Source organism: Neodiprion lecontei, chromosome 5, assembly GCF_021901455.1.
Source record: "Neodiprion lecontei isolate iyNeoLeco1 chromosome 5, iyNeoLeco1.1, whole genome shotgun sequence".
Taxonomy (NCBI): domain Eukaryota; kingdom Metazoa; phylum Arthropoda; class Insecta; order Hymenoptera; family Diprionidae; genus Neodiprion; species Neodiprion lecontei.
In genome coordinates this window covers 29,212,389-29,239,916 of record NC_060264.1, presented here as the reverse complement: position 1 = coordinate 29,239,916, position 27,528 = coordinate 29,212,389, and the positions used below count along the sequence as shown (strand labels likewise).

General features: G+C 40.6%; 3 protein-coding genes across 10 annotated transcripts in view; 2 read left to right on the top strand and 1 right to left on the bottom strand.

Moving 5' to 3' along the window:
- The window catches only part of LOC107220355 (COP9 signalosome complex subunit 2), a 28,669-nt gene extending 11,236 nt beyond the window's left edge, over nucleotides 1–17,433 (bottom strand). The window contains exon 1 of one of the 2 annotated variants that reach the window (XM_046739334.1): nucleotides 16,994–17,433. In XM_046739334.1, the coding sequence (XP_046595290.1) occupies nucleotides 16,994–17,167 (174 nt within the window). In that variant the 5' untranslated portion in view covers nucleotides 17,168–17,433. The remainder of the gene's footprint in view (nucleotides 1–16,993) is intronic. The other variant, XM_015658918.2, reaches the window with a different exon arrangement.
- LOC107220356 lies at nucleotides 721–16,779 on the top strand. 6 transcript variants are annotated; one of them, XM_046739329.1, is made up of 6 exons: nucleotides 721–1,353; nucleotides 2,216–2,263; nucleotides 6,030–6,140; nucleotides 6,278–10,719; nucleotides 10,924–13,019; nucleotides 13,956–16,778. In XM_046739329.1, exons 4-5 carry the CDS (start codon nucleotides 6,370–6,372, stop codon nucleotides 13,009–13,011), a joined length of 6,438 nt encoding a protein of 2,145 aa, XP_046595285.1. In that variant the 5' UTR covers nucleotides 721–1,353; nucleotides 2,216–2,263; nucleotides 6,030–6,140; nucleotides 6,278–6,369; the 3' UTR covers nucleotides 13,012–13,019; nucleotides 13,956–16,778. The 6 variants fall into 6 exon arrangements, with proteins under 6 accessions (XP_046595285.1, XP_046595287.1, XP_015514407.2 ...); XM_046739331.1 differs by lacking the exons at nucleotides 721–1,353; nucleotides 2,216–2,263 and adding an exon at nucleotides 4,803–5,099 and having other exon boundaries at nucleotides 10,924–12,816; nucleotides 12,919–13,019; nucleotides 13,956–16,779; XM_015658921.2 differs by lacking the exons at nucleotides 721–1,353; nucleotides 2,216–2,263 and adding an exon at nucleotides 4,803–5,099 and having other exon boundaries at nucleotides 6,278–10,768; nucleotides 12,095–13,019; nucleotides 13,956–16,779.
- A 3,801-nt stretch (nucleotides 17,434–21,234) lies between the features above and the next one.
- LOC107220348 (hepatocyte nuclear factor 3-beta-like) lies at nucleotides 21,235–26,750 on the top strand. Of its 2 annotated transcripts, none has more exons than XM_046739336.1 (2): nucleotides 21,235–21,496; nucleotides 24,327–26,750. In XM_046739336.1, the coding sequence occupies exons 1-2, from the start codon at nucleotides 21,431–21,433 to the stop codon at nucleotides 25,419–25,421; spliced, it is 1,161 nt and encodes a 386-aa protein (XP_046595292.1). In that variant the 5' UTR covers nucleotides 21,235–21,430; the 3' UTR covers nucleotides 25,422–26,750. The 2 variants fall into 2 exon arrangements, with proteins under 2 accessions (XP_046595292.1, XP_015514397.1); XM_015658911.2 differs by having other exon boundaries at nucleotides 21,237–22,141.
- Nucleotides 26,751–27,528: the final 778 nt, after the last annotated feature.

Below are 27,528 nucleotides of genomic sequence, written 5' to 3'. Positions count from 1 at the left end.
CTTGTGAACTTCTCAAGAGTATTTTTTCGGATTTTTCATACCCCGTTTCAGTGTAGTTTTGATACAAAATGCACGCAAATTATTCGTAACTGAAAAGTGCCCTAATCGAATGGGCTACAATTTGTACACAGCGTGCCTTCTTCAATGCAAAAGGTTGTTTGAAAACTTCGTAGTGGGCGGTGCAGTGGTTCAGAAGATATATCAACAAATATTCACACAGTGGCGAGAATTCGGTTCAAACTTTGCGGCGCGGCCAACTATTTGCTTAACCTGCGCGTGGCACTGCTGCGCATTCGAACGCGATCGTCAATTGTTACGCGTGTTGTTTATAACCTCGGTTGACGACTTTTTCTTGAGGAGTATACTTCAGTCTATCATTTATTACGATTCCTGACATGATATGTGAGTTCTGTACTGCCGGACAATATTATTTACGGATCGTACTACCGACATTATAACTTTCACCATTCATTCCGCCACATTATAGTATGTATTACTACGTACAAATGATAAATTTCACAATTCCATGCAAACTATTACTCGTAACTTTTGAAACACTTTTCCGCCCACTACGAAACTTATAAACAATCTTTGGTATTGTAAAAGACATGCTTCGTAAAAATTTCGGCTAATTCGATTAGAGCACTATTTTGTTACAGAAGATTATCAAAGTTTTTTCATCAAAACTATACTTTAACAGGTTACGAAAAATGGCACAAATTATTTTTAGAAATTTCATAAAAATATACGAAACTTTTGTACAAGAACATTTTCCTTGTGTCATCTGAATTTCGAGCTATGTTGACTTGAAAAGGTGAAAAATCGTAGAAAGCTGAAGTTTCGACTAGCTGTGGTAAGAACATGCTCAGTCAAAAAAATCTGAAAGAATTCAGATTTGATACTTTCAAAACGAACTTCAAGTGAGTAAAAGGGTGAAAACATCAAAAGTGTTCAGAGTTCTTCATTCGATTTGACGTGGAATCCTCCATATGTATAAATCATTTGTCGGCGTAAAAAAGACATATTAACGCACGGTCCAGTTTGTGAGATTCAAATTTACGTGTAACACGTGCTAGATAAGGAAACGGAGTGATCCGAGTACGCGCATGCGCAATTTGAACTAGCAGAAATTGGAGCACGAGTTTCTGACTTCATTCGCACACGACGAGCGTACGGGAAGCTACGCAGTTGAGCGTCGCGTTGTTTGTATCGAAATGTTGAAAGTGTGGTGCATAATGTAAAAAGTGTAGCTTTACTGTGACGACAAACAGTGTATATAAAGTGACGTGGCAGTGATTATAGGTGGGAAAAACGAGTGACCGCAACGAGATCATCTGATTAAAAGTATCGAAGGTACTATTGCATTGTTTATTTATCTTGAATTTGTGTTTACCATTTGTGGATAAGTTCTGCACGATAATCGACAATGTCGTAGTTCATAACAAAGAATTGACGATCTAGTTTAACTTTCCAATTTCTACGAAAATATTGAACATCATGTTAACCTCTAACATGGAGTGCTTCGTAACCGATGTTGATGTGTTTATCAAACAGTAGAATCAATACTCACTTACGTCACATGGTGAGGGATTTTTTGAAAATATTTGATTACCCGACAAAATATACTGAAATATGCTGAAATTAAATTGATAACGCACGTATTTTAAATGACGTAATCTGCCCTCCCCGCGCGAGATTTTAGGGATGAGAAAGAGAGAATTGTGTTTTTGGAAGACTTTTATATACTCATGTATTTGGAACGGATATGGGAGGTAACTGGGTCGAAATTCCAAAAAGTTTATTTTAAAGACCGCTCTAATATCTCAAATTAAGAAGGGACAAGCTTTGCATTTTTCCCCCCTCATTTTCATTTATTTTTACTCATGTTTTATTTGCCCGAAAGTCGTCGTAGAATTCAAATTTACGCCTGATCCCGCGTGCAACGGCAATTCGGTAAACATTTGACTGCGTTGCGCGCAACTCGCTCAACTCCTCCAATCGGTTTAGACCATTGTTGAAACTTGCACGCGAGCCACGCGCTCGATCAGGGTACATTTTCACGGGTAATAAAATGCCGCGGTAGCTGCGACGCTGCGACAGCAAAAAACTGACCGTGAAAAATTGAATATGGAAGTAGACAACAGTAGTAAATAAGTTTTGAACTAAAAGTCCAGTTTGCTAAATTAATTCGAGTTTCCTTTTTGTTTTTTTACAGAATTAAACAGAGACATCCGAGTAAACTCTTCATTACTCGGCAACGTTGGTGAGTTTGCATGTCTTGGGTTATGGGTATTTCCCTGGGACTCTTTCTGTCACGTGGCGTGACTGTAACAATTGTAACACAATGCATCGCAACGGTGCGTTTCAGTCGAATCATTCTATTTTTTTCTTTGTTGCGATTTACCTGTAGCTCATTCCATGTCAAATCGACCAATAGTTCAAATCGACCCCTTTCGATTTGGCTGAATTTTGGTCAGGAGTTTTCTCTTATCCTATAACGAAGTTCTGCCGAAGGAAAAAAAATGCAAAAAATTTTTTTCATAAGATACGAAGAACTCAAAATTTCACAATTTTTCCTGTTTTTAAACTTATATTTTAAATATCTTTAAAACTGTTGCAAATTAGGAAATGATCAGTGGTCATTTTCAAAGGGGATACTTGGGGCTGTGAAAGAAAAATTTCTCGAAAAAAAATTTTGAAAAATCTCAAATTTGTGAAATTTTGAATTTTTAAAAGTTCTCAAAATTGACGCTCGACAATAAATATTTGACTCAAATTTTTTTGTATACTACCTTGAACCAATCTTAAGAGATCCTAAAATTTTTGAAACTGTGTTTTTTGATTTTTCCAAAATATGAATTTTTGAATTTTTTTAAAAAAAAAATTATTTTCTTTAAAAAAATTTTTTTTCCATTTACATCTTATCAAGTAGATATTTTATCTCAGAGACTAGGAAACGGAGACGCGCACGAGCGGCTGCTCATCAGCGCTGCAGCGTTGATGACACATTTTTAGATTGGTGACCACACGACTGCACCAATTTGCGAACTCTTAGATCATTAGTTTCTGCTAATTACTGTGTACGAAACACTCTACGCATTTCAAAGTATTCGCGTAAGAAAGTAACAGTACCCGATTAAAATTTTTAATAACACCGGTCAACAAAAAAATTTTTTTTACTTTGGGTTTGTGTTTTCATGTTTAGATTCTCATTCTAAACATTAAAAAACACTTGAATTTTCATTTTCAGTTTGTAAAGTTTGCTTTTGTCTGATTTACGTCGATAAGTACGTTGTGAAGATTTTTATTCATTTTATGAGCAATAGATGGTAGCACTTTGATTATCCCAATTGCAAATTGCATATTATAATTATTTATCACAATTCTTGAATAAAAAAGACTTTGATGTTCCGCAAAAACTTTTCTGGTCGTGATTTAGAATACAATTATAAAAAAAAAATAAAAATCAGTCATTTTTCTTGAAAATTCAAAAAATTGATGTCGTTTCTACGAAAGCAAACTTTGATCAGAAAAATAATTTTCTCCCTTATTTTTAACGTAGGAGAAACCAAAATTTCACAAACAGAAACCAAATCCAAAAATCATGTTGACCGGTGTAATTTGCCTGCCACCAGGGGTTAGTGAGAAACCTGCAGTACATATTGCTGTATCGATTGCCAATAAAAAATGGCTTTTACAAAAGGTAAATAAATATTTCAATTGTCTTGCGTTGGTCAGATTCAAAGTTTTAAAACTGTTCACATATAACACGTGACAAAAGAAAAACCAAAAATGATTTTGTACGGTCTGTGATGTTATCGTTATTTACGCGCTTACGTACAATATTATTTTACACCAAATGCGTTTGAATCAAACGTCGTACGTTTACTCACCAACATAAGAATCAATCTACGATTTGATTACGGAGAACTGCCTCAGAATCGAAAATTCGCATCGATTCACACTTGTACCGTCACACGGAATTTTCCATTTATCAAATTTTTTTCTCTTTGAAATTTTAGAAGAGAACGAATTGCGGACACAAAAGTCAGACCATCGTGCATTTGAAACCGTGATTAATCTTTTACTGCGATAATAACCGCTTCCCGTTAAATAGGAAGGTGACGTTGTCGCGTGAACAGGAATAAAACTGTAGTTCGCGTATATAATGATCTGAATTCAAGGATCTTGCATGGAATAATGATTTCAATTTAAAGACTACAAGGAATTGAAGAAGTATTACATTTGAGTAGTTAAAGTGAGGTTCCCAAATACTCGTTATCGCATAAATACCTGATAATTGTTATTATTTTTGAAAAACGAGAAGACGGCGCTATTCCTCGATTTTATTTAAGAAAGAGATACGTGGTCTTTTACATCTGTTTGAGAAAATTTATTACCATTACCGAAAGCGCGGCGGACAATTATCAACATATATTAGTGTTTGAGATATTATCGCGTAATTCTAATCATACGCGCAAATTCTAATTAAAACGATATTCATTTCAGTGTAATTTCCTAGTGCGTAAAATGCCAGAACATCAAATTATTCCTCAAATCTATAAAGTTGAATGATTTAAATTCTCTACATTATATTTCATGACGATTTGTTATCGTACTCTTTGTTATCTTTCTTTCTCGCGTTTGTGGTGAGAACCCACGAGTTTGCCTCATTGGAAAAAACGCGGCGCCTCGCAGACTTCTGTTTCGTTGTCGGATGAAATCTGGACGAGTCGTACCGCAAGAAAGAGAGGGGTGGTGGACTTATCGCAATAATGTATTCGAGCGAACGTAGCCTTCTCTTTCATTCTCTCTCATTGTCAGACTTGTTCTCGTGACGGCTATAACTTCTCGTTTTCATGCTGAACAAGATACTTGATTGAGTTTGATTGAATTTGAAAAAATCTATGTATCGGAATTATTGATTGAACGACGTTTTTCGCGTATAAGAAGTATCATCGCCACGTGATTTTTTTTTTTTTTTTGAGAACGCACGTGACAACGGATCGCCGATCGAACAAATTGACAGTTTACCGGACTCGCTGAACCGAGTGGCGTTCATTTCCAAACGTACGACAGAGGCAGGGGAATTTGACGTGGTATGTATTTCTGCTAATTCTCTTTCTCAGGCGCATATGAAGCGGGCTGTTTGTAATTTCACAGCGACGATTGAAGAGCTTTACGCGTATTTATCGTCTCGCATCAAAACTGTGATCGATTCTGTTCGCATTGATTGGAGTAAAATACGCTTCACTTTTTTGAGATTCCAGTCTGGCTAGCCTATCCGGGTTTCACGTAACATAGTATATTATGTAACAGGGGAATGAAGGCGAATGATATTCCTGAGTTATATACGTAGGACTTCATTTCCGACTCAACTATGGCCACATTATTGACTTCAAAAAAAAAGAAACGAAAATCTAACTAACGAATTCAACTTGAAACCGGTTATTACTCTATTATAAGAAATATTCCGTTAAACGAAAAGACAAACTTATTTTCAAGGATACCAGGATCAGACTACCAAAAAACGTTGTAGAACGCAATATCTAGAAGTACCATCGGTATGTTTGCTTTCTTTAAAGTTTATTAAGACTCCGTGCACGGTCAAACTGACAGCGAGACTCCGAAAACAAATAGAAAGACAAAAATTATGAGAATGAGTTGTGCTCAGCTACTGATATAATAAAGCTACGTTTGAATTTACCAATGACGTCGTTTAAGCGGTGGATTCACTTGAGGTTTAAACACATTTCAACGATTGTTCAATCGTATTCGCATGATTGTTTAATCGATGAAATTTTACCGTCTGGGTTTTTACCGAACTTTGCCAAAAGTCCTAGACGATTATGGTATTTTCGATTCCTTAATCAGCCGAACTTCCCCCCCCCCCCCCCCCCTTATGCCACCACAAGAATTATTTTCTTTTTTTTTTTTTTTTATGAATCGTACGTAAGATATATTTTCTACGAGTTTATCGCGACCAATGCTAGATGTTGAGGAAAAATCTTGAATTTTTTCTCCATCAGAATCGACCATCCCGTTTATGCCGTGCCGGAGAATCATCAGAAGTGATAACAGGCAGGAAAACTTTATTGTCGGAGAAATACGCGTATCAGAGAAAGAAAAACTGTTGAAAGGTAACATTTGTGAAATATATTCATTTCCGATAAGTAAATCGTAATCAGTCAGTATCGAACCATGCTCACGGTTCCAACAAATGTTTTCTCCGCTGTGACCAAGGCTTATTCATTGATTGATCATTGTTTTTTTTAAGGATAATTATTGACGAACGAGCTGCCTGAAGGTGTCATGTTTTGACAACCATAAAGTGCCATTGCCATTGTAACAAAGTAAGAAATTTCAAAGATGGACGAAAACAATGACAAGAACTCTGCAACGCGAGATTCGTTACTCAGTGATGATGGCACGTACGCCGTAAGGGGAGGACAAGGGCGACTGGTGGGCTTTCATGATCAGCTGAAAGTATTGATGCTTTTTATGGTACGAGGAATACGACAAAATCTCGAATTTTCCTTAGTAACTGAAATGGAAGCCGCAAGAAGTTTTGACGATTTGCTGCTCAGGTATAAATCCGACGCTGATACCGACGTGAAGGCATACTTCGTTCAAGTAAAACATAGCCAGGATAAGTCCCGGAAAATCAATGTCGCGGATCTTTTCGATACAGCCTCTGACTTTGCATTGAAAAAGTACTTTGATTCCTACTGTCAGATGAAGAGCGATCCCATATTTGATAAAGACGAATTGAAAGATTTCATTATTTACACAAACATCGATTTGGTAGAGAAAAATTTTGAGTTACAAGAGATCAAACTCATTGCGGATAACCAATTTGACGAGTTTCTTGATACCGAAACTAATGAAATAAAAAGCAAACGATACAGACTTAGCAACATAGGCCCGTCAAAAGTTTATGAAAATTTAGCATCGGAAGCGTATAACTTGGCGCAAATATTGGTTAAAAAAGTTCTTAATTCGGAGAAATTATCCAATGAAATTGCAATTATTGAAAAATATCGCATTGCTCTGACAAGGGAAGTTATTAATGTGAACGAGGAAAGAATTTCCGACGATTTCATTGAAGGAAAAGGTTTGTCCGATGGGGCGGAAAATTTCCGCAATGAATTTTATTCTCAGCTCTTACTTCAAATGGGATTACAAAAAGACTACGCCTACCCAGAAAGAGTATGGAACGAGATAAGAAGTAAGTCTATCAGATTCTCCGCCAGTTTCATTTCGGACTCAGAATTGGAAAATATTGAAGAATTGTCCGACGAATTCAAATATTTGTTACAATATGCTGTTAACAAAGAAGTCAGAATAGGAATGTGGCAAAGAAGTATCTCACAGAAAAGTAGCCAAAAGATTTCTATACCGACCATTGAAGGCAATATCGTCACGCTGTCGAAATACGTCTTCACCGAAACTACTCTAGGCAAGATTAAATTTCGACCAGAGTTTTTAAGCGATGATGTCAAGATTGTCAAGCAGCCCAAAAGCATCTTCAAATTAAAGAAACTTTTCAAGTCGAACATGAGCGATATATTCAACGATCTCGACAAATATCAGTTTGAAATTTTTAATTACAACACTCTTTTGGAAGAGAAAATACTTTCGATGAGCACGTTTCCCAAGAGTAACGTCAACGACAAAGAAATCCCCGGTTTCCTTGACAAACTAATACTTGCGGTAAAACAGCCGAACGATCGTGAACTTTGCGATATATTGAAGAACGAGTTGGGCGATTGCATATCAGATTTCGGTCATGCCGATATTTTTATCGAATTGTTTGAACGGGACATGCGAAAGTGGTTTTTGCAAAAAGAAAGATCATCTTTAACAAACACAAGTGGACTTGAATTCCTGAATGAAACCAAGAACAAAATCGTGGCGTCAGGGTTGCGCTTTGTGCACCAGGAGAAACTGGAGAATTACGGGATTAATTTCAGAGAGGAAAATCGGGAATTGACGGCCTATTTAGCTCCAGAAAAATTGTGCAACGTGAACAGAGCCTTGAATTTTGTTGCAACCGAGGGGACAACTACAGCGGCTATCGAAGTTTACCAAACGATCAAGAAAGCACCCAGGCTTGGAAACAAATATGACAGTATGATCATTCATTTCAACTATATGTTGTTACCCAGGACCAGAAAACATGTAATCGATACATTTGGAATGCAGGACCGATATATTTGTCTGGTCGTTGTATCTGAACGGTGCGATGGCCAGGAACAGGCATTGAGTACATTGTATGACGATTTACTTAAAATAATGATGAATGACGGGTGTGAAAATAAAAAACTGATTTTTATTACAAAAATGGAGTTAGGTTTGCGAAACTGTAGTCAGATTCGCTGTAAATTAAATTTTAACGATCTTACGGATGAGTCACAGAAAAAATTATTGGATAAACCGATCGTTAGTTTGCAAGGTCAAAAAGAAAGCATGAGTTTTGCAGAATTATTCCGAATCCGTGCACTAGAGAACATAGATTCGAATGATTTAAAAAACTTCAGGAACGCGATAGACTCAAGAACGTTAGAGAAGCTGATCATTAACGGAGATAATATAAAAATAGGCTCACCCTTGGAGAGTTTGGATTCAATCGAAAATTATTTTATCGATCGTACATTCCATCGACGAGTTATCATCAAGGCCACCGTTCTTGAGTCGTTAAACACATCCGATATCTACGCTGTCAGCCACGCCGACCAGAATAACTTACGATACCTAGAAATGACTGGAAAAACAAAACGTTTTCAGGAAATTGATTCCTTGGAACGGCAAGTTCCCGGATTCGTCAAATTGAACCGTGGTGAAGAGAAGGAACATTTCGAAAAGCTGTGTAACACATATCCGAACCATAACGTTCATTGGCTTATCGCCAGAGAGAAGGAATTATCATGGGTACGATCAAAAGGTAGTATTACTACTCTAGTGGACCACAGAGACACTAGGGAAAAATTTTCTCATGACTGCGAATACGACGTGTGTAAAACAACAACCCTTGATGCGTTGGTTGATGAACTGTCTTCTCAGGATGTGGGGCCCGTAATTGTTTCCGATACCGCGGGCATGGGAAAAACAACGATCTTAACTCATTTCGCGAAGAGAATACAAGAGAAAAATCCTAAAATGTGGGTGGTCCGAATTAATTTAAACGATTTTACACATGTTTTGAATATGGAAAAAAAATCAAGAAATGTCAAAATAGGATATAACGAAAGCGCGGTCGAGTTTCTCATCAACCATTTACTAAATCTTAATGCTGAATTGGAAAGGGTAATTTTGAAAGAATTGATCACAAAACGGGGTGGCGTGGCCTTGTTGTTCGACGGATTCGATGAAATAAGTCCGGACTACGATGATACGGTGATAGCCGTACTGCAAGCGATTAAAGGATATAACGCAGTGAAGTTGGTCGTTACCACCAGACCTCACAGGCAGAGTTTGTTAGAAAAAACGCTTCAAACATTTTCTCACGTCTTGAAACCGTTTTCTCAGGAAGATCAAATCAATTTCCTGGTCGGATTTTACAGAAAATTTGGTGGTGTAGCCCCCGAAACGCAGCTGAGAATACGTGCTGAAGCTGTGTTGAATAAATTTGCAACTGCAATTCGATCTGATGGTCTGAACGAATTTGCTGGTGTTCCTCTGCAAACGCGTATGATTGCCGAAGTATTCTTTCGAGATAGTGACGATATGGTTTCAGTGGAGCCGAATGTGTCAGATGATGTCAAAATAGCTGATCTGTATCGAATGTTCGTTGACAAAAAGTTCGAAATATATTATCAAGAAAAGAATAAATACGACCTAAGCAATCCTGGAACAAAAGAACATATTGAGGATTTGAAGACAAAATTTCTTCAGGAATATCGACGATTAGCTATGTACACGTTACTCGAAGAAGAAAATTCAGCTACTTGGAATTTGTCTCGGAACGAAATTGAGAACGTGACAAAATTGATCGCCAAGATAAGTAGAGGTTCACGGCGAACTGGTATCGTGACAGATGTAATCAACCAGAGAGCTCATTTTATCCATCGAACATTCATGGAATACTTCGTAGCGAGCTACATATTTCAACACCTCGGAATATCTGAAGAGAACGACTCAACCAGGCAGTTAGAAACGTTCATTTTACATGAAATTCTCCGGAAGTCACGATACTACGTAGTTCGCGCCTTTCTGAACGATCTGTTATCCAACCCGCCAGTAAACTCGACACCTGATCCTCTTCCATGGGAGGTAAAAAAGACGGACATCGTAGATAACGAAACCAGCTTCAACATTTTTGAGACCGCTGTGAATGAAAGTAACTATAAGCTCATGAAATTCTTTTTTACTCGGCTTGTGAAAAATGTTTCAAATTCACAGGAATGGATTAACATTAAGCTCAGGAAGCGAAGAACTAAGGAAACTCTGATGCATATGGTGATTCAGGAAAATCGTTATAAAACATATCCGAATTCATCAGATGCAAACATCTTGGAAGTTGTTGAATGGTTGCTGAAGCAAAAAGCTGACGTTAATGCTACTGATCGTGACGGAAATACACCAATGCACAGAGCTGCTCTAACTGGGCAATTGGTGATTTTGAAATTACTGGCAGGTCAGCGAGATGCTGATGTAACAGCTCGATGTTGTGAGAGAAAAACATTGCAGCACATGGCAGCCGCAAGTGGAAACTTGGAGATGCTCAAATGGCTAATTGTTGAGCAGGGCTGCGATGCCAAAGTTAAAGATTCTTGTGGGATAACATTGCAGTGTGTAGCCGCTGAAAATAAAAATTTGGAAATGTTGAAGTGGCTGGTGAACGAGCAGGGCTGCGACGTCAAAGCGAGAACTGATTCGGGGATAACATTGCAGTACGAAGCCGCTGACAATGACGATTTGGAAATGCTGAAGTGGCTAGTGGACGAGCAGGGCTGCGACGTCAAAGCGAAAACTATTTGGGGGCAAATATTGCAGTACGTAGCCGCTGAAAATGACAATTTGGAAATGCTAAAGTGGCTGGTGAACGAGCAGGGCTGCGACGTCGAAGCGAGAGATGATTCGGGGATAACATTGCAGTACATAGCCGCTGAAAATAAGAATTTGGAAATGTTGAAGTGGCTGGTGGACGAGCAGGGCTGCGACGTCAAAGCGAGAACTGGTTGGGGGGAAACATTGCAGCACGTAGCCGCTAAATATCACAATTTGGAAATGATGAAGTGGCTGGTGAACGAGCAGGGCTGCGACGTCAAAGCGGAAACTTATTCGGGGAAAACATTGCAGCACGTAGCCGCTAAATATCACCATTTGGAAATGATGAAGTGGCTAGTGGACGAGCAGGGCTGCGACGTCAAAGCGAAAACTGATTCGGGGAAAACATTGCAGTACGTAGCCGCTGAAAATGACAATTTGGAAATGCTGAAGTGGCTAGTGGACGAGCAGGGCTGCGACGTCAAAGCGAAAACTGATTCGGGGAAAACATTGCAGTACGTAGCCGCTGAAAATGACAATTTGGAAATGCTGAAGTGGCTAGTGGACGAGCAGGGCTGCGACGTCAAAGCGAGAACTGGTTGGGGGGAAACATTGCAGTACGTAGCCGCTGAAAATGACAATTTGGAAATGCTAAAGTGGCTAGTGGACGAGCAGGGCTGCGACGTCAAAGCGAAAACTGATTCGGGGAGAACATTGCAGTACGTAGCCGCTGAAAATGACAATTTGGAAATGCTGAAGTGGCTAGTGGACGCACAGGGCTGCGACGTCAAAGCGAAAACTGATTCGGGGAGAACATTGCAGTACGTAGCCGCTAAAAATGACAATTTGGAAATGATGAAGTGGCTGGTGGATGAGCGGGGCTGCGACGTCAAAGCGAGAACTGGTTGGGGGGAAACATTGCAGAATGTAGCCGCTAAAAATGACAATTTGGAAATGCTAAAGTGGCTGGTGAACGAGCAGGGCTGCGACGTCAAAGCGAGAACTGGTTGGGGGGAAACATTGCAGTACGTAGCCGCTGAAAATGACAATTTGGAAATGCTAAAGTGGCTGGTGAACGAGCAGGGCTGCGACGTCGAAGCGAAAGATGATTCGGGGATAACATTGCAGTACGTAGCCGCTAAAAATGACAATTTGGAAATGCTAAAGTGGCTGGTGAACGAGCAGGGCTGCGACGTCAAAGCGAGAACTGGTAGGGGGGAAACATTGCAGTACGTAGCCGCTGAACGTAAGAATTTGGAAATGCTAAAGTGGCTGGTGAACGAGCAGGGCTGCGACGTCAAAGCGAAAACTGATTCGGGGTTAACATTGCCGTACGTAGCCGCTCAAACTAACAATTTGGAAATGCTGAAGTGGCTAGTGGACGAGCAGGGCTGCGACGTCAAAGCTAAAACTGGTTCGAGGATGACATTGCAGTACGTAGCCGCTAAACACGACAATTTGGAAATGCTAAAGTGGCTGGTGAACGAGCAGGGCTGCGACGTCGAAGCGATTACTGATTTGGGGACAACATTGCAATGCATAGCCGCTGCAAATGGCAATTTGGAAATGATGAAGTGGCTAGTGGACGAGCGGGGCTGCGACGTCAAAGCGAAAGATGATTCAGGGATAACATTGCAGCACGTAGCCGCTGAAAATGACAATTTGGAAATGCTAAAGTGGCTAGTGGACGAACGGGGCTGCGACGTAAAAGCGAGAACTGATTGGGGGACAACATTGCAGTACGTAGCCGCTGATAATGACAATTTGAAAATGCTGAAGTGGCTAGTGGACGAGCGGGGCTGCGACGTCAAAGCGAAAGATGATTCAGGGATAACATTGCAGCACGTAGCCGCTGAAAATGACAATTTGGAAATGCTAAAGTGGCTGGTGAACGAGAAGGGCTGCGACGTCGAAGCGAAAAATAATTCGGGGACATCACTGCTGCAGGTGGCTATTGAAAGTGGGAACTGGGAAGTAGAAAAGTGGTTGGCGGAAGGCAAAGAAGCGATGATAACGTCTTAGATATTTTGGTAAGAAAATCACATGAAGCTGACAAGGCTAAGGAATAATATGTTAACCCATTAACGCCCGAAATGACACTTTTCATGTAGTCATGTTTGACTGATTGCCAACAACGCTAGGATAATGGGATTTTAATAAAAATTGCTACCCGACTATTTTCAAGGGTGCTCTTTCAGAATATCGAGGTTAGAAGCCATGAAAATTAGATTTTCTATGAAAAATTTTCACTTAAAAAAAAAAACAGCGAAATTTTGGTGTAGTTTTTTTGAAAAACTATTTAAATCGAACCTTTATAATATTCAAATCAGACGCTTTTCTGCAAAAATCGTGGAATTTTTATCTCTTCTTTAAAAACCTATTGGTTAGGAATTTTTTCGTATCAATTATTTTCAAAATAGCGGCTCGAAGAGCGTGAAATTTTACGTAAAATTTGAATAATGGTTTCTTGCTTGATTTCTCGAGCTAGTTCTTATATCTTGGGTTCAACTTTGGATATAACCTTGATTCAGTGTTTGAATTTCGAAAATTATGAAAATTTTGAAAAGCAAAAATGGCGGATTCAAGATGGCGAACGAAATCATTGAAAAAAAACGTTATTTGGCGCATAAACTTTGTACCTAGGGTTTTCGGGGTCGCTGATTACGAATCTGAGGTCAGTTTTAAAAAAATGCAAAATGGCGGATTCAATATGGCGGACCAAAAATTAAAATTACATGATTCTGCCCAAAAATTTGCTCTCAGGGGTTTTAGGGCTCTCTAATTACAACTGTGAGTTTAGGTATAGGAAACTCATAAGAGTTGATCAAATATGGTGGACAAAAAATAGACATTAAATAATTCTGCACAAAAACTTGGTCTTTAGGGTTTGGGGATCTCTGATTCTAATTACGAATCTGAAGTCAGTTTTCAGAAATTTTAAGTTGTGGATATATCGTTTGTTTCAGAGTTTTTGTTAATTTTTTTCGTTTTCGAGGTTCTGCAGCACCAGTCGGAAAATCGGTGGCGACTTTAGCTAAATCACCGGACGGGGACGTGGCGAGTATTTTGAAAGAGAAGGACGTCCAGTACGTGCGTAGCTACAGACGCGAGCTGACCGAGCTGACCAGCTGATGTGACATCATTGATGACTGACGTGAGGCTACGGAGGAAGCGCCAACTTCAAGGTCATGCAGTACTCCTACCCCTACCGACCGAGCACCCAAAAAAAAGCTAAGCCGTGCGCCCAGCTGATCGTCAGAGCATTTTATTTAGAAAATTATTGCAATTCCAAAATTTCGTCCAGCAGCCTCAAAATTGCATGAAAACAGTCTGACAATGGCTCACTTTACTTCTCATTTTTTCCGAAATTGTGAAAAGTATCTCAGCTATGTAGTTTCTGGCCTTTGAAATGCGGGAAATGTGGGAATAGTAACACGTGTCAAATAACCACATGTTTTTTTCAAGATATACGGGATATGAGTAACTTTCCTGAATCCCGCTACAAAAGAGCGATGCACCGTCGAAATTTTAACCCTTTCTGATCGGTTTTTTAAATTTAATATGGGAAGAAGAAAGGGAGAGTTTGCTCGATCGGTAAGAGCGGGACTACTACATGACCGTCAGCTCTGCCGCGAGGGACACGAAGGTGGATGAGATTCCCGCCGCTTAGTCATCGACGCATCGCGAAGACACCACCACGCCAATGTCGAGGGATGGTACATCGACAAATTCATCAGCCAACGAGCATTCTGCGACAATTGCAATACGCTAGATTTTAAGAATGTCGGAAGCGACAACCAATAAGAATCGGACAGTCTTGCGATTAACAGCGCTTATGTTTCGAATTTTCGACGTCTCACCCTTTTTCTCGTGATTTCATGAGATAGATAGTCTTTGGTTTTTGGTGGGATAATTGGATGTAGAGATTGTGAGAAAAAAAGTTGTGGATGACGTCATTGGATCGAGTTACGAAACGAATGGAATGAAATAAGAAAAAGTGAGGAGCTTTTTGGTGTGGTTGCGAACCGTCAAGCGCTAACTGTATTCTCGCAATCGGATTTCGAGAAAAATAGAGAAGAAAGAGGGTTGAACTTTTTTCAATTCACGTGTTTACGATTTCTCTAAATTCGTTAGCTGATCTCTGTGCTTGATGGACGTATCCTGAGTTTTGCGGTAACAACCGCAGTCAATTTTGTTTTTTTGAGAATTGTAGAGACGAGTTACGGTTTCAAATCAAGGCAAATTCATTGCTAATTACGTACAGCCTAATTCCGCTCTACGGGGTTGAGTCACATTAGCGTATTTTTGCAGTGTCACCTATCAAGGATAGATCACGTATCGCTGTCGAGAAACGTTAATGTTTGAAATAATTAATTACGGAATTGCTTACGACGTTTCAAATGGGATATTCATTTGAGATCCTTTTTCGTGGACCACGATTGACGCGTTAAGTATTATCATTCTTGTTATTGGTTGGCGGATTTAGTTATAAGCTTTGTCATCAATAATTTTCTCTTTTGTTAGCTTGCATTTTGATCTTGTCTCGCGAGTATCGAATTTAGTTTCGAAATTCGTTGCAATTTGTACATTACATATTGGGACCCTTTTGTTCCTTTTTTTTTGCATCAATATTATTCCACTGAATATATCAATGTTTTGGTTTTATTTTGTTTAATTGTGTTGCGTCAACGAGTGTTCTTCCTGTCTCTCCGAAACATGACCCCTTCCCCACCCCGTGATACTGTCGTGGGCAGCCGAAAATTAACCAGCGGTGGAGATTGAGAGGCGTGTTGATTACGCCACGTGCCCAACAAAACCTTATAAATGTTAAAGCTATCATCGCGGTTCGCCGAATTATAGTGAACGAGGTACTTTGTAACTTCTGCGGGTTGCCGAGTGCATCAAAAATCCGTGTCACAACTTGTACGACCAATAATAAACTGTTGATTATTCGACAAATTTTCTAAATCAAATTCTTAATTGAATTGTGCACCCAAAATTCATATCGCAGTAACAAGGAATATTATAAACTATAAACTGAAAATTGACAAATCTTCGAAGCTTCGTAACAAGGAGAATTAACTCGATAACAGGCGTTTGAAGATTAGTAAGTCCCATGGATGCCGTGCCGTTTTCATATGTCGGCTGTCTATATTTCGATAAGATCGTTCGTGCTAGAAAAAGCTTCGTGTGAAACAAGTCGTCGTACATTTTGATTCTCAATCTCTGCTGTACGAATGAATAAAAATGCATAAATGTAATAAAATAACTCCTGCATTCAAAAAGTCGGATGCACAAGGTCGTAATGTGGGGAAATTCTTTGAGGATTCCCCCGTAAAAGATTTACGAATCCCATGAAGTTCCCATAAGAATCCCACGTAAGATTTGGCAAAATCCCCACAAAATTGACTAATAAAACAATTATCATCTATGCTTATACGCAGCAGTTACCTGTTTTATCATTGGACTCCGTGGAGTTACTAATTTCATTATAATCGTCACGCCTGAGTTAGGTCTTTTATAATCGGCATCACTAAAGTTGAGTGAATTTTGTTGAGGGCAATCGTTATAACGAGGCACGTTTTGGCGAGCCCCTGACATAGCAACCATGGTGTAGGTGTACCAGAACAATATTGTGTGTCACGTAAACTAAACTTTGGTTCATTTTGGTAGCTATGACAGCAACTCGCCAAAAAACTCCCATGCAGTATAGACAATATTTTGTCCTTTCGAGCACTACCGTAGCACGTTGCTACGGCAAATGTGCTCCAAACTATTCGCTGTTTTTTTAGTAGCGCTTAGAATACGGGTCGGTAACCCTTCGGGGTATTTCGAAAATTAGGTTATAAAACCCTACTCATGTCAGAGGGCGCTACCAAATGACGGACACGTAAAACGGCACTACGGACTCTCTTAAGGCTCATCTCTGCAATAACATTCGTAGCTAGTTTCTTACCGTTACCGAATAATACTCCACCCGCAAACGCGTGATTCTCTTACTTACCGACGAAACCTCAATCAATTCCGTAGATGGCGTGCGACGCATTGGAACAATCACTTCGTTTCGTTTAACGGCAAAAACCGTAACGGTTAAAACATGGACAAGGTGAATACTTTTAGGCTGCCCCACCATTGATCCGCAATTGCAGTTACACGTGTTGTGGTGAAAAGGGTCCATATCTTTTGTATTTCACTGTATCCTATGATATCTGTAATTGCGATATGATAGTCATGCAATGGACTATGTCAGTCGAAAATTGTCAATTTCTTAGATTTTCACGTTTTCAATATAGATCAGTCTGCGAGGAAGAGTTCTTGGGCCAATCACTGAGTTCAAAATTGATAAAATAACCGAACATAGTCGTTCAAATCTCCGATTATTCCGAACTTCACTGGCTTATACAGTAGACTAATAATTCACGGTTTGGGTACCCAGCCAACTTTCGAAATAGAATACGATTTGAAGGAAGCATTCGACTGAATATTGACCAATCAAAACGTCCGTTTCGAACCGTGTTCCGTTCGTAAAAACTGTACACAAGTTGAACAGGGACAAAAAGTGTTATAAATAACACAATAAGCAAACATATAGTGTCTAACAAGTGTGTTTATTTTCATAAGTTCATTGTATACACAACACGCGTTACATACTTATATCATAAAAATAAATAGTAATAATAAAGTGAAGCCAGAGACGGGAAAAAATGTATAAACACGTAACCGTATAACACTTTTACACCATCGCACACATCCGACGTGAAGACACGAATTGCGATACCTCATGCACGTAACTATGCAGACGAAACACGGAATACACGATGTCTGATATACAATACAGTATGGTCGTCTTTCAGAGGGAATTATACGCCTGGAATATACACCTCCAAAACACACAGACACATGGATCGGCGTGTACATAATGCTTGTTCATATATGTTGGATACGTATATGGAAGACGGGTTACCCACGCGTGAAATCAATTACCTCCGTTCTCTCTATCTCTCTCTCTCTCTCTCCCTGTTTCTCCCCCTCTAGCCCTGACTCCCCTCTCCACTCACGATATTCCCTTCTCCCACCCTGTAGAGGATCTGCCCCTTTTAACGGGATATAAACGGCCAATCGGAGGCGCGTGCAGAAGGCTTATGATAATTTTTGTGACCGGGGGTAAAGAAGGACGAGTTAGGCAAAAACAAAAGAAGAATAAAAAGGATAATCCGAGATAGTGAAAGATGGTCGTTTCGACAAGTCGAAAAGCGCGCGCCTCGCTACACCGCGAATTACTTTTAGCCCCCGAATTATTAGGCGTCGCGTTCTTTGCATTGAAAATTGCGCCTGCGAGCGGGACGCGAGAATGCCGGAAAGTTGCGCGGGTTGAGGCGTTTCAGGCGCATGCCTCTAACTCGGCGAATCGGACAGAGCGTCGGGTTGGTCAAAACCGTTGCAAACCACGAGACGGAAACCTCCATAGGCAACGAAACACGGGATGAAACGGAAACGGAGGTGGAGCCCGTAGAGAACACGCCTATTTCGTATACTTCGTAGGGCTGACACACCGAGGTCATGATGAAGAGGCACTTATTGCAAGTTAACGGGAGGTGCTGCCGCTGGTGCGGATGCTTAATGCCCGACGACTTGCGTTATAAGACTTCGAGACTTTACAAGTGCGGTTCACGTTAGAAATTTCCTCGGAATCTGACTAGGTTGCATTTGCTAGTTTTATTCTTTTGTTTTTCTCTTCCATGTACTTCGCCGAATTTTTTTCCAACTGTTTTCAACTTTATGACTGCATAAATTTTATCTTCGTTGCATTTTTCAGGTTATATATAGGATGGATTAATAGCTCTCTAAACACCGGGTATTTTATCGTCTTGTTTTTCTACTTCAGCTGGGAAATTGCATCGGACGCAATTTTAGTGAGGAATTGATTTGATGTGATTATTGAAAACTTTCTCAAGACTCGGAAGAACTCGAGTTAACGTCACGTTGTTGTACTCTATTTTTTGATAAATTTAATTACGTAAATTAATTTTACATGCATACGTGGACGTTGTAAATATCGTTAATTTGTAACATCATCGTAAGACTTTATTTCGTTGAACAGAAGCGCCCTAATCCGAATATATCAGTGTTCTTCATACACGATTCATGTCTCTAATTTAATTTCTCTTTATTATTTGAACCATCGGTTTCACTCGTATGAGTTAGGTATATGATGTCCGCTTCTTCCCTTTGTCATATTATAATAATCATTGGTGGTTTTTACGGCTAGTTTATCACACATTAAATCTGACAGGCTAGAGTAATACATATATAAATAAGTATACATAAACATTGTATATGAATGAATTTTTAGAGGCGAACCTTTTAAAACCACGGCTGCCTCGAAATAAGACATTTGTCAGAAACCTGTGTGTTGAAATCAATTTGTTACAACAACGCTACTATATTACGATCTTTTAACACTAATAGCCTAATGAAAATCAATGCAAAAGCGACGACGTCATTGTCTAAGCACAGACGCTATCCTTGATTAAGATATTTTACAATCATACCCTCTAATTATAGTGTCGAATCAATCAAATATCATGCCTTGGGAGATTGGCAATATTGCAGTTGTAGCGATTATACGTAATTGAAAAGCTCTCCTCAGACTTTTAGTATAATATGTTGTAATTCTGTCGAGAATTAATTTCGCGTATTCTTCACTACCCAGTCAAAGCCATTTGATTATGTTACACCACCGCGTAAACAAATGGCCGGCCACTCCTGCAATTCCGTGTAAAATTAATTTTATTCGACTTATAGTATGGTTATAGTTTAATTCTGAGAATGAAATAAATAGTAACAGCTGGAATTTAAATATTGTTACTGTTCTAGCATTCCTTGCTTCGATAAAATTGGATTAGACGCAACGTTCCGATTCACGTTTGAACCAAAAGCGAAAGTATCGAACTAATCGTCAGATAAATGCTAGAACGAGTTTCTTTGCAGTGTTTGTGGAAGTTGTGAGTTGAACTTCGCGTTTCTATCTGCACAAGTATCTCATAGCTGAACAAATTACGGAGCAATAACCGAGAGAAGTTACGTTGCAAAATAGAAACGTTATTACCATGGTTTCGAGTTTAAAATAGTAGCGCGCACAGAGCGCAGAGCTTGTGCCCGCGTTAAACGTTTAAACAGTGGAAAATAAAAATTAACGATAGTCGTGAATCGAGTTGAACAGAAGCCGAGTAATTGAAAATGATGAAAGAGTTTAAGGAGCACCGCAACACGGTGAGGAAATCTGGTACTCAAAAGTAGTGCTATAATAATTACAACCGCTGAATAGAAACCTATATAAATAAAAAATAATAATAAAAATAAAGAAAAAACTAAACAACCGTCCGAAATTTCAAGTGTCGCAAATGTTACGATTAGCCCGAGGAAATGATACCGTGAGGAACGAGAATATAACTAGGCCTTTGAGTAAGTAAATTACGCCTAATTGCGTTTGTCGATGATAAATTAGTCGAGTGGTGTATATAGCTTACCATGGAAGTTAAACGGTCCGAGCTTAATCCTCCGCCAATAGCTGAAGAGGTAGCCTCGGTAGGTAGAGCGATGCCGGTTGCATTTATCTCTAAGGGTCATAACCAGTTTCAGTTTGCCCCAGCAATCACGTATCGGGCCCTCGTAAACCGACACCCTTTAGCAAAAGCTCGGGAACAAACGCGTACCGCAGCATCTCAACTCTGAGCTCCAAGACCTCCATGGTTCTCTTAGCCATGGTGCACTCTACAGGGTGCGATGTATATATGTATATACATTCTATACAGATACGCATATAATGACGTTGGACGGATGCTTCACTCTCGAGCCTTAAGGATAGGTGGTCTGGGTGGTTGGTGGTAGGTTCCGCGCTGCATAAGTGCCCGTTATGCGGACCGACGCAGCGCCCGTCCCGCTCCACTCGATGATCCTGCAACATCGATCATTCCCAGCTTCGGGGATTGTAACTAGAGTCCTGGCTAACAATCGCTGAACCTCGCATTGCCGACCAGCCACGACTTACTGGCCATTATCCGTCTTTCTCCAACTGCCATTACGCCTCGCTTCCTACTCTCCCTCTCTCTGTTTCGTTTTTTCCTCTATTCCCTCGGAGGCGGCGCTCCTCCCGATGGAGAACCGCCTCGGAGGCGAGGCCAGGATCCGACGTACCGGTTGGCGAGAGGCTAAAGGGTCCCCTGGTTACTGGTTCCCCTGTCCATGGGAAACGGACTGGGCACCTTGGGCGTGGTCGTAGCCATAGTCTAATCCTCGCACCCTCCTTCGCCCGGAGGTTACAAACGGGGGAATCCTCAGGACTCTGGGGTGTGGGGATGCCGATGCGTCAGTAGGCGACAGGCCCCTGCCTCAGAGGTTGCATCTCACGCGTTTATCCCAGGATCAGGAGCTCTTTCTAATGCCTCGCTCAACGGCAAGGGGAACACCCAGAAACACAGTGCAATCTATTGGATATAACCTGGATGTGAGTTCAATGTGGTGATAACTAGCCAGTTGTGCAGAGGTTTGTGATCGGTATTGAAATCAGTGATCAGTCTACTGCCAGCTCAAAGTAACGATGAGAAGTCGGTTGGACGAGTTGAGATACTGAACCCCACATATACTCATCCTCATCTTCATCGGTCAAAAAATTTCGCCAACATTCACCGATAGGATGTGATCGTCGGATCGGCAATCGGTGTATATACACAGTGTGTCAAAAAGGACTTGAAATAGTGGCCAGTAATTGTATGTATATATATATATATACACGTTTTTCGAATTATCGTCAGTCATGGGGTTTTCCATGTTTATCGTGCGAAGCGACTAGCCATGGAGAGAGAAAGCCGATTTAACCGACGGTCGACGAAGATTGACAGTTGAAGGGACCGTTTTTAAAATCGGCGAAACGATGCCGAGGCCGTCGCGCGACTCCTACGGCGACCAGAAGCCGCCTTATTCCTACATCTCGTTGACCGCAATGGCGATATGGTCTTCACGTGACAAAATGCTGCCTCTAGCAGAGATCTATAAGTTTATCGGAGACCGGTTTCCGTACTACAGAAAGGACACGCGCCGTTGGCAAAACTCCCTCAGACACAATCTATCGTTCAACGATTGTTTCATCAAGGTAATTGGTCGTACGTTAAAATTGGTAAATTGTTGGAGGAATTACCGCTGCAAGTATCCTCTTGTTGGTAAAGGCATTTTGAATTCTGTAGACACGAAAACACGAGGCAAATACTTTCATAACTGAAACTTAATCCTGATTCTCGACAGTAGTTGAGTCCAATCGCTGAACGGTCGGATTGCAAACCAGCGAAAACGTCTGTCATTCGAAATTCATACAACCTGACTAAGAATCTAGAAAACCGTAACACTTGTCAATCTCCAATTCAGCGAAAACAGTAACCATTCATATCTAGACGATGATATTAGTTAGATCTTGGAAGCGCTTAAGTAGTATGGAATAGGTTATGTACTGCAGGTGAATATAGATTGTTTACTCAAGTCTCGAGTATCTCTTATTGCCTTGATTATCTCGAAATAAGGATCAGGTTACAGGGTTCGTGCCTTGCACAATGGGCGCTGTACACATGCGCTAATGGATGCCCACCTTCGTTCTCTCTCTCTCTCTCTCTCTTTCTTTGAAGTGTATTCTGGGTACGGGTGTGTTGGCCATACCGTACTGCACGGTACAAATTACCGTAGTTATCCAATCAATATCATAAATAGTCTGGTTTCCTTGACTGAGACCCTCATGAATTTTTCCATGTTTCATTACTCTATGTCGTTTGATTTTCCGGATAACGTGATTGCATCCGTTTCTGGAATCTTGATAATATTTTCTGACAATGAACCGAAGTGTAAATGCGATGCATCCGCCATTGCCAATCGCGCTTTCCAAAAGAAGCTCGTTACAGAACGCGGTAAACGCCACAAGGTTTTTTGGATCCTCATATCTCACTTGGCTGTCAAATGCATCAAGTACGCGGTAATTAATTTTGTACGTTTCTAATTCGTCCGACAACAACGGCTAACTAGACCCTCCGCTTCGGAGGTCCGAAAGAGATACTCACGAATCTATTCGGTAGGTGTGGCTATACTCGTGCAAGCAATGAACGTATACCTACGTCAGTCTGAATGTGTACCACACATACCAAAGAAACATCTGGGAAAAGGGGTTGGCACTGAAACGCATAGCTTCCTCTTTTAATCAAACCGAAACCGAGCTTATTAGTTGGCCTGAAAAAGGGACTCCGAGAATGGGCAAAAAAATACCACCGTGGAGGTGGGATCACTCGCTTTGATCCGTGACGTGAATAACGAAGAATTCGAAATAGGTAACGTGCCAGAACAACCTTGAGCTTGGTGGTCTGATCGTCAGAAATTCATTTCACTTCCACTTTAGCTAATGTAAGTAGTTCAACGTCGTCCGCGTACTGATCATATCGTGTACTTGAACAACGTTCTTGGAATTTATATTTAGCCTATCGGGAAATTAAATGGATTGGGAATCTCTTCATTAAGGACTTGAACGCAAGGTTAATGTGCTGTGTCACTAATTAGTCACTTCTATTAGTTAGTCAAGGTATCGAATATTCCAAATTCCAACTCTTCTTCGCAGAAACAGGAAAATAATCAGCTGATCCTCTGTCATCGTGAGTAGTGCTTAACTGAAATATCTTCACCGAGTTAAATCCAGATACCACTGAGGTGTATATCCTGTGATTTCAGAAAACGATTTATTGTCAATAACAGTACGTCGTATTATATAATGTCGTATTTACCGATGTGATGTTAACTATAGTACATTTCCTCCGTTGTAACAGTATAATGACCAAAATCAACATCATTTGGACACGTAATTTGCCCGCACTAAGAACTAATAACTCTTCATTAGCAACTCTCGGTCCACTGCCAATGCATCTAGCAGGTGGTTTTTTTCTCGACTATCCATCGTGAAGTGAAATATAATGTATTCTGCGACTTGTAAATCCTGATCTTTTGCTCGGTCTCGGTTGAAAAATTAACCAATTCGATGATCTTTTAACGCAAACTTCAGCGGCTATTGAGAGGTCCCATTGTTTCGATTGAATGCTTCAGACTTTTTATTCTTCCTTTAACGACCCTCAAGATTACTGCACTCTATACAGCCATCACCTCGTTTGATCGATGCACAACTTGGACTAACGGTAATTCATACGAATATGTCAGAACAGTGCCATGTACGTGCTTGAAAAACTGACTGACGCAACGAAACATCCTTCGCACGTCCAACCACCCAGGTTAAAACGCGAATGAATAATTTCCAGGTACCTCGAGGTCCTCATCGTCCGGGAAAAGGCGCATATTGGGCCCTACATCCGGAGGCGCTATCGATGTTTGAAAACGGTTCCCTGCTCCGTCGGCGGAAGCGGTTCAAGCTTCACAAACCGGACAAGGAGCTTCTAAATTCCGAACTCCAGGCACTGGCCTCGACGTTTCCGTCCACGGCTACAACGGAAGCCGTTTCAAGAGCATCCTCAACCGGAGGACTGAGCGCGGCAAACCTCCATCGACTGAAGGAGGACCTCCTCCAGTGGGAGATGCAGGAAAAGCAGATGATGGCAGCTGCGACGGCCTCGGGATCCACCGGCTACGCCTTCCCAGGAACCAACCACGACTCGACCGGCTTCTACTTCATCTCGCCTGAGGCGCAACAGCGACTCGGAGGCTCTACGACGCACCTCCAGCCCTCCGACCAGCGCCCCGAAATCACGACTCGGGCCTCATGGGCCTGGGACTTTGCGGGCCTCTCTACCACCGCCTACGTTCACTCGATGCAGCCCTTCCTCGTTCCGCACCAACAGTCGCTCCCCGACCGACCGGAAGCCGATCTTCGCCTCCAGATCGCCAATTCTAGCGTCCAGCTTCCGCTCGGCACGGAGGATCACCGCCTCCTCAGGACCGCCGCTTTCGCAAGGAGCTTCGAACCCTCGGCGCAGGAGGCGGCCAACGAGCGCAGGGAACGCTTTCCCAAACACCGAAAGGAGAACCAACAGCGTCAGCAGCACCTCGCCAAAATTAGGCCCCAACAACCCGCTGAATTCTACACCGGGCTTCAGGTCTCGCCGACCGAGGGCGCTGCCGCAGCGAGGGCGCCACTGTACAGGCCGGTTTCTCCGCAGAGTGGCGCCACTACCGTTATTCAACCCTGCGACGGAACCAAGCGAAAAAAGAAACCATTCACTATTGAGAACATCATCGCACCTGACAACGACGATACGGATGATTCTACGGCTTTCGAACGGCGTGGGATTGCCGGAAAGTCTCGACCTTTTGCTCCCAGGCCGCTTTACGCCGGATTTGCACAGATTCAACCTCTTGCTTTGACCGCTTCTGGGATTCAGAAACATCCCGGATACTGATTCGGTTTCTTATTCACTCGTAATGATACGATTTTTTTTTTAAACAAACGAATTTGTTCAGTGAAAACATTGTTATTTTATCGAAGTACAGTGTTTATCACACATCAAGTTAGATGTATATTTGTTGAGAAATCACTTGAATTCACTTGAAATTATTCGTCAAACCATGTAAAGTAAAGTAGAGCCATTTGAAGTACATAATTGGAATTCTATTCCGAGTATTTTGAATTCGTGAAGTTAATTCAATTCAAGTTCAGGCAATAACTCGAAACGACTAATCACCGTTAACTTTTTTTTGTTCTACAACAATTTACATTTTTTTTTTTTTGCATTCAAAATATCTACCGCCTTATCGCATCGTACTCACAACTTGTTGAACAAACGTCGATTGTCTGAAATTTCTAACGATACAGATAATGGTCAATGAAGTTTATTTTCCACAAGCCGTTATCTCGTAGTGAGAGAAAATAACTGTAACGATTAGCCAGTAAGAATTCCGCATAAATAAATAGTTGAAAGAAAACAGATTCTATCGGTAGAATCTCGGCTTTAATCTGACATCGTGACAGTCAACCTCATTCAGGGGCATCGCAGTGTCCGATAGTTCTGTTATCTCTCCGTTATCGATGGGACGATTAATAATCTGCTGGCATAATGTTAGGATTTTATAATCTGTGATGTATACGGATAAATCAGAGATACGCTGATTAAAATCTTGTTTTTCGATATTCGGTGTCAGTTTAAGGAAAATAAAATTCACTTTTCCTCTGGGCTGGTAACAGTTTTTTAAAAACATCTTGGACTTGAAGGTACGGAACATATTTGAGTCGAGTATAAGAGAGAAAAAAAAGAAAATGAGGACTGTTATAACGGCATGATAATACTTGTAAATAAATTTATAAATAAACTAGTAATCGAAAAATAATTATAAACGCTCGGGTAGTAGTGTTACGAAATGTGCATAACTTATTTCATAAATAATTGAATATTTAAACGAATATTACGATACTATGATTAAACGATCTGTATAATGCAATATAATTATATTACACATTATGTAATAATAATATAACCCGTAATACGTGCAGGTAGAAGATAAGGAAAAAAATAATTATGTATGTATAATGATCGTGATATTAATGATATTATTATATGGGTGAATAATTTCGGTGCGAAGTTTGAGAGCCTACGATATTACACTTGTATATTATGGGTACATGTATGTAACATTTACGAATCTCGAAAAAAAAAACAAACAAGTAGAAATTGAGACGACGCCGCGATGCGAGGAACCGCGCGCGTCTTCTACATTATACGGATATTATTATCGACAACGATGAATAAATTATTGTAAATAAATAACGAAAATATACATATATAAATATATATACATATACATAAATACATGCATATATCGTTGAGATTTACGTAATCCAGAAACGATAAATCGACACTAACTTACCTGCGTAAACTTCGTTCTTACCCACATTTACTAATTTATCCATCAACGACATATTATTTACTCAGATTATACATAATTGTTGTAAATTACGACTTTTAGTCGATACTAAAACGACATTCTGTCATTGCAGGGTAAATAAGTACCTCGTGATTCGAACATCTGATAACAGATATATGTGCACGATCGGAATATACCGAACGAAAGAGAGATTTTAACAACCGTCGTTGAAAAAAGGCCGCGATTCGTTATTTGCATTCCGAATTCAATCTATGCAACGGTTAAACATGGCGTTCGATTCTTCGGATTCTTGCTGATAAATTTCAGCACCGTTTGAACAGAATTTCCTCTATCCTCGTTACGGTTCCCCAACCAGTTGTCTTCAGGGTCGATGAAATTCCGGTTAGAAATAAATTATCTGCGCAGTAGACGCGCCTAGGTGTGTAAGATTGGTTGATTTGGTAGACGGTGGTGAAGTAAGATAGGAGATTATGGCCAGACCAAGGTGAGAAGTCGATGAGGACGAGGATGAGGACGAGGATGAGGCAGTAAAGAAGAAAGGACGGTGACCACCTTACACGGAGCTCTGAGAGAGGCGATCATTAGACGTACGAATGCCGCAAAGCATACACCGGCGGTGTTTAATGC

Excerpts from the sequence above, each read along its gene's own strand:
- LOC107220356 (XM_046739329.1), top strand. The coding sequence starts at position 6,370 with ATGGACGAAAACAATGACAAGAACTCTGCAACGCGAGATTCGTTACTC. Across the intron at positions 10,720-10,923 it reads CCGCAAGTGGAAACTTGGAG|ATGCTGAAGTGGCTAGTGGA; the intron begins ATGCTCAAATGG and ends GACGATTTGGAA.
- LOC107220348 (XM_015658911.2), top strand. The coding sequence starts at position 21,923 with ATGCCGAGGCCGTCGCGCGACTCCTACGGCGACCAGAAGCCGCCTTAT. Across the intron at positions 22,142-24,326 it reads TCAACGATTGTTTCATCAAG|GTACCTCGAGGTCCTCATCG; the intron begins GTAATTGGTCGT and ends AATAATTTCCAG.